General features: G+C 42.4%; 1 protein-coding gene across 1 annotated transcript in view; it reads right to left on the bottom strand.

Moving 5' to 3' along the window:
• Nucleotides 1-12151, bottom strand: part of LOC106577001 (protocadherin-15-like) — a 250597-nt gene that overhangs the window by 116527 nt on the left and 121919 nt on the right. The window contains 4 exon segments of the mRNA XM_045700849.1: nucleotides 826-919; nucleotides 6830-6909; nucleotides 7138-7270; nucleotides 8912-9105. Of these exon segments, the coding sequence (XP_045556805.1) occupies nucleotides 826-919; nucleotides 6830-6909; nucleotides 7138-7270; nucleotides 8912-9105 (501 nt within the window).

Raw genomic sequence — 12151 nt, 5'->3', positions numbered from 1 at the left:
GACACTGCCTCCTTCTGTGCCAGATGCGTATCTGTGGCATGGTCCATCTCCCACTCCGGGGTAACGTGATGGGCTGCTGCTGTTAATTAAGGGCAAACATTTCGGCTATGGTTTGCTTATATAGAACGTGTACTACATGTTTCCTGATATGGGTGCAAGAGGGAAGTTCGTAAAGTGTCTTGAGTACTTACACGAGGTGCTGAAAACCCCTATTCTCAACCACAGAGACTGGGCGCATATCCGCGGCTATAAACCATAGACTGTAAAACATATAAATATAACCTACCTATCGCTCTTGTAATTTCTTTGGCCCGGTCAGAATCAGCTGCCAAGGGCTGTTTGAATGCAGAGGGGAGACGGTGTTGTGTTGTTGTTTATTTGCATTTCTGTCTTGTTCCGGTATACTGGGGTGATTTCGGCATTCAAGTTTGCGCTCAATTTTGAGGTGTTAGCAGCTGCATAGGGTATTTGTGTTGAACGTGGCAACATACTGTTAACGTTTTATCCACAACTCTCTGTCCATTGCCAATTTAATCTAATGGGAAGAGCAAAATCTTCCCAAACTGGACATTTAAACGATGATGTAAGATCCTCCAATTCTGGTTTATCAACCAAACCACTTGCCATCATACAGAACTAGTTCCCGGCTGCGCCTCACAAAAGGATAGTTTGAAATGTGCCAATTCAGATTAGAATTTTGATTACAATGTGCACATAGGCTCTTTTAACAGAAAAACCGGACATTTTTTAAGAGGCAGGTCCCCATACAGAACGGTTTGGTACGTGTACCGTTGCACCCTTACTAACTGAATAAAAGATTCTCACCCCGCCTGGATTGCCATCAGAGGCAGTGACGATGAGACGGTACTGGTCAGTTGTCTCCCTGTCCAGAGGCTTCCCCAAAAGCAGCAGGCCTATCCTGTAGAGGGAGAGACAACAACACACAACACACAGCAGCATTAGTCAACAGCAAAACCCATGCTCTACTAAATCCATCCAGGATTTGTTGGTTTCCTCGCTAGTGGATCTGCAATGACTGGATAAGCTACAGTACAGTATAATGAGCAGGTGTACTTGAGGCATGAACACACTTTCTCTGCACACCTCTCTCTCTCTTTCTGTCTCTCTCTCTCTCTCTCACACTCAGACACACACAAACACACTCACATGATTGGAAACACAGACGGAAACATGCAGCTTCACATTTTCCTCCTTTCCACCTGCACTCTCATGGCTATAATTTAAAGCTTCTTTGACCAGGCAGGTCAGCCAGAGCCTACACTTCCTCGCCTGTCTGTCTGGCCCCCCAATGCATCACAGCCTGAGAGGACCAGCTCCAAGCTTGATTAAAGTTGTCAATTTTCCAAGTGAGTTCTCTTAGTTATGGCCCGTACACCTCTCCGCCACCGATTGAGCTGGCGTTCACAAGGCCAAGTACATTTTTCTCCAAACAGCATAAAAATGCAGAGCAGTGTCTTCCACAGCCAAGCTGTTGTGCCCATGGCCACAAAGGCCTAAAATCCATCTTCTGCACAGAATGAAGCCCTGGGGACAAAGAGCAGTGAAGCTGAACTTGAATATGATGATTATAATAATGATGATGATGATGATGATCTTTGCTTCTCAGACAACAGGGAATCCATCCCAAGCTGCTCGAAGTTGTGAACTCTACTCCGACCCTGTTTGAGAGGACACTGATCACGTATGATAGCGGCCAGCAGCTACAGGAGAGATCCTAGAGAGAGAAAGCTGTTGTCAGATTGATAGTGGAGGGCACACAGTGGAGGGCAAGTGTAGGAAGGTCGTGCTGCATGTGAGTGATTCTGCACACCATATTTGCTTCTTTCCATGTGCATGAACCTGTACGTTTTTTCCCCAGGACTGAACATATGATCTCTGGTATCTGCTATTCTACATGTATGTCCTCTCTTTGACTCTGTAGTATATTTGTGTGTATCATACGAGTAATGTGTCCAGGCCTTGTTGTAGTGATCTTTGCTCTCTATTCCTGGCTAAAAGTGGGAAAAGATCTGAGGTTGAGTTTCTCTGTCTCTACCCATCATGCCTCTGGGGAACCTGCTCCATTTAGAGGGGGTTATAGACCAAGGAGCCCATTATTCATATAGCCGTATCAAACCAGCACCATATGTGGCCTGAATCTGAACATCCTACGCTGCACAAAACCTATGCCGCCCCGTCATCCCCCTCAAGAGTTCTGGATGGGCTTGAAAAATGAGAGAGCAGCTCTGACTAGGTTGCCATAATTATCTTGCATACTCATCAAGCATACATTACCGGTTAATTATCATTCGATTCATCAGAAGCCCCCAGCACCTGGTTAGGGGAATATACAGTGGGGTACTTATACAGTAAATCTGCTGAGGGCTGTTATAGTAATGTGTAACCATTCGACCTCTCCAAAAGACACAGTAGGATAAGCGCTTGTTTTAGGAAGACGTCAATTGTATCTGCTCGGGGAGAGATTCCTTTACCAACCACAGTTGTCTCAGAGTCCTGGAGATATTGTCACATCTTTTCTTACTGCTGCCACCACCGGGCCTGCGCAAAGTAATCATCCCTCCATACAAACAGTCGCTCCAACATGGAGAAAGATTAAGAGTAAACAAACTAAAATAAAAGAGGGGGAAACAATGCCTAAACAAGCCTTCCTGGCATGGCTGGGAGAGGCTTTAATGAATTAGAGAAAAAAATGGCTGAAAGGGTACCTTGTTTTCAGTCTCCCCATGTCTCCTCACCGCGGCGCCATTGCATGGGACACTTCCCACTTCATTTCCTTGTTTATTTAAGGGGCAGTAAACAGCACTCGCCTCGTAAATATTTTATGGTGTTTCTCCTCTCGCCTCCATCCCTCTCTCACTCCACCCCCTCCGCCTCCTCTCCCATGCCTTGCTCTGACAGACTGTATTGGCAGTGGGTGGCTGATGACAATTTTCATCTTCTTTCTGGTTGTATCCTCCTTCTCCACCTCCTCCTCCCCTTCTTCTCTTTTTCACATAGTGACACGTGTAACAACTCAGTGAGGCTGAGGACTGTCTGTGCTTCTAGGCTATAGGGGAGGATGTTGTAGAGGACTTCCACCTGCTAGCTCATAAAGCTGTTTTCTAAACATGGATGATGATAGATGCAGTTGACCCAGGGTGTTTTTGTTCTGTTCTTAATATACAGTGCATTCGGAATGTGTTCAGACCTCTTCCCTTTTTCCACATTTTGTTACGTTACAGCCTTATTCTATATTTGATTAAATAAAACATGTTCCTCATCAATCTACACACAATAACTCACAATGACAAAGCCAAACAGATTTTTTTTTGTTTGCAAATGTATTAAAAACAAAAAACAGAAATATCTTATTTACAAAAGTATTCAGACTGACTTTGAGCTCAGGTGCATCCTGTTTCCATTGATCATCCATGAGATGTTTCATCAACTTGATTGGAGTCCACCTGTGGTAAATTCAATTGATTGGACATGATTTGGAAAGGCAAACACCTGTCTATATAAGGTCCCTCAGTTGACAGTGCATGTCAGAGCAAAAACCAAGCCATGAGGTTGAAGGAATTGTCCGTGGAGCTCCGAAACAGGATTGTGTCGAGGCACAAATCTGGAGAAGGGTGCCCAAAAATGTCTGCAGCATTGTAGGTCCCCAAGAACACAGTGGCCTCCATCATTCCTAAATGGAAGAAGTTTAGTAACACCAAGACTCTTCCTAGAGCTGGCCACCTGGCCAAACAGAGCAATCCGGGAGAAGGGCCTTGGTCAGGGAGGTGACCAAGAACCTGATGGTCACTCTAACCGAGCTCCAGAGTTCCTCTGTGGAGATATGAGAAACTTCCAGAAGTACCACCATCTCTGCAGCACTCCACCAATCAGGCCTTTATGGTAGAGTGGACAGACGGAAGCCACTTCTCAGTAAAAGGCACATAACAGCCCGCTTGGAGTTTGTCAAAAGGCACCTAAAGTACTCTCAGACCATGAGAAACAAGATTCTCTGGTTTGATGAAACCAAGATTGAACTCTTTGGCCTGAATGCCAAGTGACATGTCTGGAGGAAACCTAGCACCATCCCTACGAGGAAGCATGGTGGTGGCAGCATTATGCTGTGGGGATGTTTTTTCAGCGGAAAGGACTGGGAGACTAGTCAGGATCAAGGGGAAGATGAACGAAGCAAAGTACAGAGAGATCCTTGATGAAAACCTGATCCAGAGTGCTCAGGACCTCAGACTGCGGCAAAGGTTCACCTTCCAATAGGACAACAAACCTAAGCAAACAGCCAAAACATAGCAGGAGTAGCCTTGGGACAAGTCTCTGAATGTCCTTGAGTGGCCTTGCCAGAGCCCGGACATGAACCCGATCTCTGGAAAGACCTGAAAATAGCCGTGCAGCGACGCTCCCCATCCAAACTGACAGAGCTTGAGAGGATCTGCAGAGAAGAATTGGAGAAACTCCCAAAATACAGGTGTGCCAAGCTTGTAGCGTCATACCCAAGAAGACTCAAGGCTGTAATCGCTGCCAAAGGTGCATCAATAAAGTTCTGAGTAAAGAGTCTGACTACTTATGTAAATGTAATATATATTTGTATTTTTTTTGCTAAAAAAGAAACAAATCTGTTTTTGCTTTGTCATTATGGGGTGTTTTTGTGTAGATTGATGAGGAAAACAATTTGGAAAATATATTTTAGAATAAGGCTGTAACATAACAAAATTTGGAAAAAGTCAAGGGGTTTGAATACTTCCCGAATGCACTGTATTTATTGCTGCCATCATTATTTACATATTACATGTTTTTGTAGCCTAAACAAGCCATAGTTTCACTATAAAGTTTCAAAGCTGATCTGAATCTGTTTCACATAAAGCACCTATTAAAAAGTCATAATAGGCATTGGCTCTTTTCAAAGTGTCTCATGTTAAGTTTTTGTACCACCAAGCTTTTAGTGAACCCAGTAATTTGTTGCTTCAAATCCAATTAGAAAAAGTATCCACATAATCCTGTCAGTCTCGGGGACAGATGTGAATGTTCTGAATTTTGCCCTTGTCCAAATGTAACAAGTTAGGTTAATTGTACAGGCCATTGACTCAGGGCACATTCTAGACAAGAGTCTCGTTAGGATAATTGTGCCTCATTTTGTGAATAGTTTCTTAAAATACACTGTTCAAAAAAATAAAGGGAACACTTAAACAACACAATGTAACTCCAAGTCAATCACACTTCTGTGAAATCAAACTGTCCACTTAGGAAGCAACACTGATTGACAATACATTTCACATGCTGTTGTGCAAATGGAATAGACAACAGGTGGAAATTATAGGCAATTAGCAAGACACCCCCAATAAAGGAGTGGTTCTGCAGGTGGTGACCACAGACCACTTCTCAGTTCCTATGCTTCCTGGCTGATGTTTTGGTCACTTTTGAATGCTGGCGGTGCTTTCACTCTAGTGGTAGCATGAGACGTTGTCTACAACCCAGACAAGTGGCTCAGGTAGTGCAGCTCATCCAGGATGGCACATCAATGCGAGCTGTGGCAAGAAGGTTTGCTGTGTCTGTCAGCGTAGTGTCCAGAGCATGGAGGCGCTACCAGGAGACAGGCCAGTACATCAGGAGACGTGGAGGAGGCCGTAGGAGGGCAACAACCCAGCAGCAGGACCGCCAGAGCACTGCCAGAGCCCTGCAAAATGACCTCCAGCAGGCCACAAATGTGCATGTGTCTGCTCAAACGGTCAGAAACAGACTCCATGAGGGTGGTATGAGGGCCCGACGTCCACAGGTGTGGGTTGTGCTTACAGCCCAACACAGTGCAGGACGTTTGGCATTTGCCAGAGAACACCAAGATTGGCAAATTTGCCACTGGCGCCCTGTGCTCTTCACAGATGAAAGCAGGTTCACACTGAGCACATGTGACAGACGTGACAGAGTCTGGAGACGCCGTGGAGAACGTTCTGCTGCCTGCAACATCCTCCAGCATGACCGGTTTGGCAGTGGGTCAGTCATGGTGTGGGGTGGCATTTCTTTGGGGGGCCGCACAGCCCTCCATGTGCTCGCCAGAGGTAGCCTGACTGCCATTAGGTACCGAGATGAGATCCTCAGACCCCTTGTGAGACCATATGCTGGTGCGGTTGGCCCTGGGTTCCTCCTAATGCAAGACAATGCTAGACCTCATGTGGCTGGAGTGTGTCAGCAGTTCCTGCAAGAGGAAGGCATTGATGCTATGGACTGGCCCACCCGTTCCCCAGACCTGAATCCAATTGAGCACATCTGGGACATCATGTCTCGCTCCATCCACCAACGCCACGTTGCACCACAGACTGTCCAGGAGTTGGCGGATGCTTTAGTCCAGGTCTGGGAGGAGATCCCTCAGGAGACCATCCGCCACCTCATCAGGAGCATGCCCAGGCGTTGTAGGGAGGTCATACAGGCACGTGGAGGCCACACACACTACTGAGCCTAATTTTGACTTGTTTTAAGGACATTACATCAAAGTTGGATCAGCCTGTAGTGTGGTTTTCCACTTTAATTTTGAGTGTGACTCCAAATCCAGATCTCCATGGGTTGATAAATTGGATTTCCATTGATTATTTTTGTGTGATTTTGTTGTCAGCACATTCAACTATGTAAAGAAAAAAGTATTTAATAAGATTATTTCATTCATTCAGATCTAGGATGTGTTATTTTAGTGTTCCCTTTATTTTTTTGAGCAGTGTATATTTCCACACAGTCATTACTCATACTAACAACTTTAATATTTCTCATTCTCAAGGACTGAAACAAGACAAGGCACAAATGCTTTTCTGAATCATCCATCCATCCATATTACGTTTTAGAGAGGTTGAAGACTTGCTGGATATCCCCACTCAAAATCTGGTATGTGATTGGGTCATTCTCTCTGTCCGTGGCCTATGAAAAACAACAAGAACAGAAGATAGAAATCAAGGATGTGTTTACTTCCACCGCCAACACAAATGCTTAAAATCTGTTAAATCATATGATATTACAGTACATCTGATAATCCATACATCTGATAATCCATACTTCCATGATCTCAACCTGAGTAAAAACATTGCCCTCTCCTGACCTCCATCGATCTAGTTATGTGACCTTTGACCCCTGCTGTGTGTCTCTCACCTGTAGATTGAGCAGGATGGCTCCTATCCGCATGGCCTCGCTGACCTCCAGGTTGTAGATGAAGAGGGGGAAGCGTGGGGGGCTCTGGTTGTTGGGGGGCAGCACCTCGATGTACACCGTGGTGATAGAGCTCCTGGAGGGGTGGAGGGCAACAAGAGGTCGGAAGTAAAGGTAATGGTCTGGTTTTCAGGTTCAATGACTATTGCTACCCTGTAGGCACCTCCAAATTACCACAGGTGAGAAACATTACACATTACACAACTGTCTCCAAACAAATTAATTTGAATTCTGAATAATTTAGTCCTGGCCATTTTTTTACTCAATATTTTCTTGGTCCAGTGCAGTTGTCAATTAAACATATACACACGTGAACACCGACATTTTTTTCAATTTAAACTTATTGAAAAATTGTGAATCGTGCAAGTACCAATATATTGGTACCAATATATTAGAGCGCAAGTGTAATAGTACAGTGGTGGTTCATCAGGGAATTGAAGGTTGTCATGGGTTTCCTGGCATCCAACAAGGACATCATGCTTAAAGAGGCTGATAAAGGTAGGTGAACAAGCCAATGAGAAGGGAGCCGTGCCCTCATATACAGTAAGATAAATATGATATTGTATATAGCATATTGAAAGCTCTTACAGAAACAAGGAGCTATCGTGAAGAAAGTGCTTCAGTTTCCAACCGGTAGCCTAAATGTGTTATCTTGAAAAAGCTGCTGAACAGTATGCATACAGAGGCACTGTTTGCCAAGGCCAATAGATTTGTGTTTGCACAGTCTGACCCAGTCATGGCAAACTATCTTCAGCAAAACCCATTCTACTGCAGGCGTCACCTCTTTCTGTTCAAAACCCCAATACTGACGTAACGTTTGAGCTTTTAGCCTTAGCTAAGATAGTCCAAATAAACTTTCAGAAGTGTTTGCTAGTCACTTGCTACTTACCAACAGGAATATGAGGCACCAATTACATAAAAAGCAACACACCATTATCAATGATAGTTGAAAATAAAGAGAAATACATGACAAAGATGTATTTCTGATGTCTGTAAGAATGAGGCCATCTGATACTTGATTCTAAACAGTTTGTCTCAACAGCCAGTCAAATATGTCTTCATACAGCCTCTTACCATTGACACCTTCAATCACAGCGGATACATTACTCAATACCATGGCATTTTTTTGCCTTTACCTCCCTTATCTCACATCATTTGCTCACATTGTATATAGTCTTTTTTTATTTTTATTTTTTTAAATATTTTTTTCTTCTACTGCATCATTGATTGTATGTTGTTTTACTCCATGTGTAACTCTGTGTTTTTGTATGTTGTCGAACTGCTTTGCTTTATCTTGGCCAGGTCGCAATTGTAAATGAGAACTTGTTCTCAACTTGCCTACCTGGTTAAATAAAGGTGAAATAAATAAAAATACACACATTCAATAAAGAATACATTGATTCTATATGCATGAATTGAATAGACCTACAAGTGACTGTACAGTAGGAATAAACAATCAGATGGAACAACGACTAAATAAGATGGATGAATACATGTATGAAATCCTGACTTAATGAATAACTGAATACTTGGTCAACTGAAGAAGTCCGAAAAATGAAAAACTGAGTAAGAAACAAGATTTTACATCAAAAATAATCCATAGATATTAATATACAGTCATTTTAATAAACACATTAATAAATGAAAGGTGTGATTGAGCAAAAGAAAGGCTGAAAGAACAAATAGATATAAAAATGAATGAATGAAATGAATGTACCTTCTCTGGATCTCTGGTGCATTGTCCGCAGCCTTCACTGTGAGGGCGTAAGAACGGCCCACGCTGAGGGCTATCCCGGGTGCGATGGTGATTCGTCCAGTGCGGTTATTGATGATGAAAACACCCTGCGCTCCGGCAAGGATCTCATAGGTCACCAGACCGTTTAACCCCTCATCAGCATCCAATGCCATCAGCTGAGAGAGAGAGAGAGAGAGTCAGTGTGAGAGAGAGAGAGAGAGTCAGTGTGAGAGAGAGAGAGAGAGAGAGAGAGAGAGAGAGAGAGAGTGTGTCAGTGTGAGAGAGGAAGAATTCAGTGTATCTCAGCAGGGTGTGAAGGGCCCTAAAATCAACATTCAAAGCCGCCAACTATTCAATTTATTAAACTGAGTTGAAAATGTTTCTAGGCAGGCAATAGTGATTCGTGAGAGGGCCCCACCTGTTTTTATAATGTTATGTGTACAGGACCGGCATACAATGAGTGACATTTACCAGACGGGTGCTCTTACAAGCTGTGCGTATTAGTGATGAGTGGGTTGACTCATAACCCGCCATCCTAGCGGATATATCCGCGGGACAGACAGGTTTAGGGTCATTAAATATTATGTGGCTGAAGGGCGGGTGGGTGACGGATGGGTTGAATAAAGAGAAACAATACCTTAAAAATGTCATAAATGTATAACTATTGTGTTCTTTATATAGGCTACATTGAGGTTTTTCTTTAATTATTTTAGGCTATCTGGTATTACTGCATACGCCTCAACTTTAGGATTTAATTGTACACGTGCGCCAAATAGCCTACACAGCCAATCGCCAAATAATGCTTTTAGGAAGGGCAGAAAAAGTTCAAGTCAATCCATAGAGGCAAAAAGGACATAGTTGAAGTTTAATTCAAGAAAATTGAAAATAAAGAGCCAGAAAAGTAAACAAATATATATTTCTGCAGTGTTTGTAGCCTATATTGCATTTTCTATATTTGCTGGTTTGGGTTGGGTGCAGGCCTCAGATTTTCACTTTATCAGATATAGTTGGGCAGTTGCAGATGGGCTATACCCGCACACCACTAGTGTGTATACAGACCTATTGACCTTTTCTAACTGCTACAGCAAACAACTTCTCCCTTCTAAAATATTGATCCTAATTGAGTGAGAATCTATGGGCTCCATTTTAACAAACCTAACGCAAGGGTAAATCCAAGAGCAGGTGGTAGCGCTATAGGTTCAGTGGTGTGTCAGAAATCATTTTTATATTTTCACAATTACAATTATTGGCACACTTGCTGGCGTTGGCGTGAAAGGTCTTGGTTTTGATGAATAAACAAGTTGTGGGTGTGTCGAGGCTTGGCCCCTTACTAGCCAATCAGAACGTGCTCCAAGGGGAAATATGTGTTTGCTTTAAGTTGTGTATTTACGGAATGTTATGTATTGCCTTGGAATCAAGTCCAATTCCAATATTAGTGCATTAACGTTTGTTAAATGGCTTACAGAAACAAAATAACAAAATGTAGACCTACAGTATCTTTGCCAAATGTGTTAATTTGAACCCATTTGCAGTCCACATGGTTCTAGTAATTGCATGGCTTCAATAGCATTCACACTGATATAAGGGCTAGGCCTACTGTAAATTGCAATATGGCTGAGCATGGACATGCCAAACATTGTCAATAAGCAAGATTAAATTCATTATTGATAAGGCCTAAAAAGAGAACAAATAATTATAATCAAATTCTAAACAAAAAGAAACAACAAATAGGCTATGTCACACTTACAGGCACCATAATTTCTCCCCGTTGGCATATAATATTAAAACAACGTAGACCATGGGGGTGGTTTTATGCACATCCAAACTTTTCACAGTAGCTGGACAAAGATCCAATATAAAGAGAAAGGGAGAATGTCCACTCACTGTTGTACTGCTCCCAAATAGGCCTATGTTTTATGAATATAATCGGAACCATTTTACAGATCAGATCTCATTCACACATCTCCAGAAGTTGCATTGCAAACGCGGCACGGACGTTGTCACAATAAAACCAGGAAGGAGAATCTTTCTAATAAATGTTTGTTGTAATAAGAATAAACAGAAAACAAGCAACTTTTACAGGTGACAGATAACTTCTAAATACGAGGTTCACCAGAATTCACAGAGTTTCTCATCTCTCGTTTCATGATGGGAATGGACACGTAGCCTACATCATGGAGGGGGTTTTACTTACATCCAAAACAGGACCTGCATTGCTCAAATAATGTGGGCCTGCCAACAATGCATAGATAAAAAGGGAACGTCAGCTCACTGTTTTATTCCTCTCAAACTTTATATTTTAATAAAGCTTTGGTGATTATGATTTATTTCCAAGTGGTCTCAGAAGCCAAACCCTTTACCGATAGTCTTGACTACTTCACGATTGAATTGGGCAGACAAAAAAAAGCCTTAATTGAGAGGAGGTGTTTTTTTAATGCTTGGTTTTCAATCAGCCTACCCGCTTATCCCTTCAAAGTAGGAGGATATATATGCATATAAAAAATGACTGGTCACTGGTCAGAATAAACAGATCAGATTGTGCTGTCATGATCTGGGCCAAAAACTCAATCCCACCGAACAGGTTGAAATTCCAGCATTTTTTTTCAAGCAACTCTTACACAAAAAGGGCATTAACATAATTTTCACAATTTTAGTTTTGTTATTGCACTGCCCCTTTATTATGTCTGTCTGATACTACATCTGATGTCATTATCGGACCTGGGTTCAAATAGTATTGTTTCCTTTCAAGTAATTCATTTGCACTTCAAACTGTAGCACCAGTTTGTCTGGTGCTACAGAAGAGATGGAATAATCCCAAAAGTGAAAACCCTGCCCAGCTGCTAGTGCAGGCAGGCTCAATCAAATGCTCAAAGTATTTGGAGAAAAAAAAACGATTTGAACCCATCTCGTCATTAGAAGCAGATAAATATTTTACATAAAAGTATGTCTTTAGATGTAGCAGATATCAGATATGGTAAATCTGTACACACCAAAGTTATTATTGTGGGGATGATAGCCCCTGCTAAATTGTGGATAAGAGTGTCTGCTAAATGACGTAAATGTAAATGTAAATGCATATGCATTGGTAACTTGAAGCTCAATGTTAAATAAAATCTCCCTACCATCACATCTAAGCCAATATGACACCAATGTAGATGAAAATTATCAAATCAACTTGGAGGTACACAACACACTTCCCGCCTCTTGTCATGATGTGTTCAG

Source organism: Salmo salar, chromosome ssa18 (genome assembly GCF_905237065.1).
Source record: "Salmo salar chromosome ssa18, Ssal_v3.1, whole genome shotgun sequence".
Lineage (NCBI taxonomy): Eukaryota > Metazoa > Chordata > Actinopteri > Salmoniformes > Salmonidae > Salmo > Salmo salar.
This window is presented reverse-complemented; position numbering and strand designations above follow the sequence as displayed.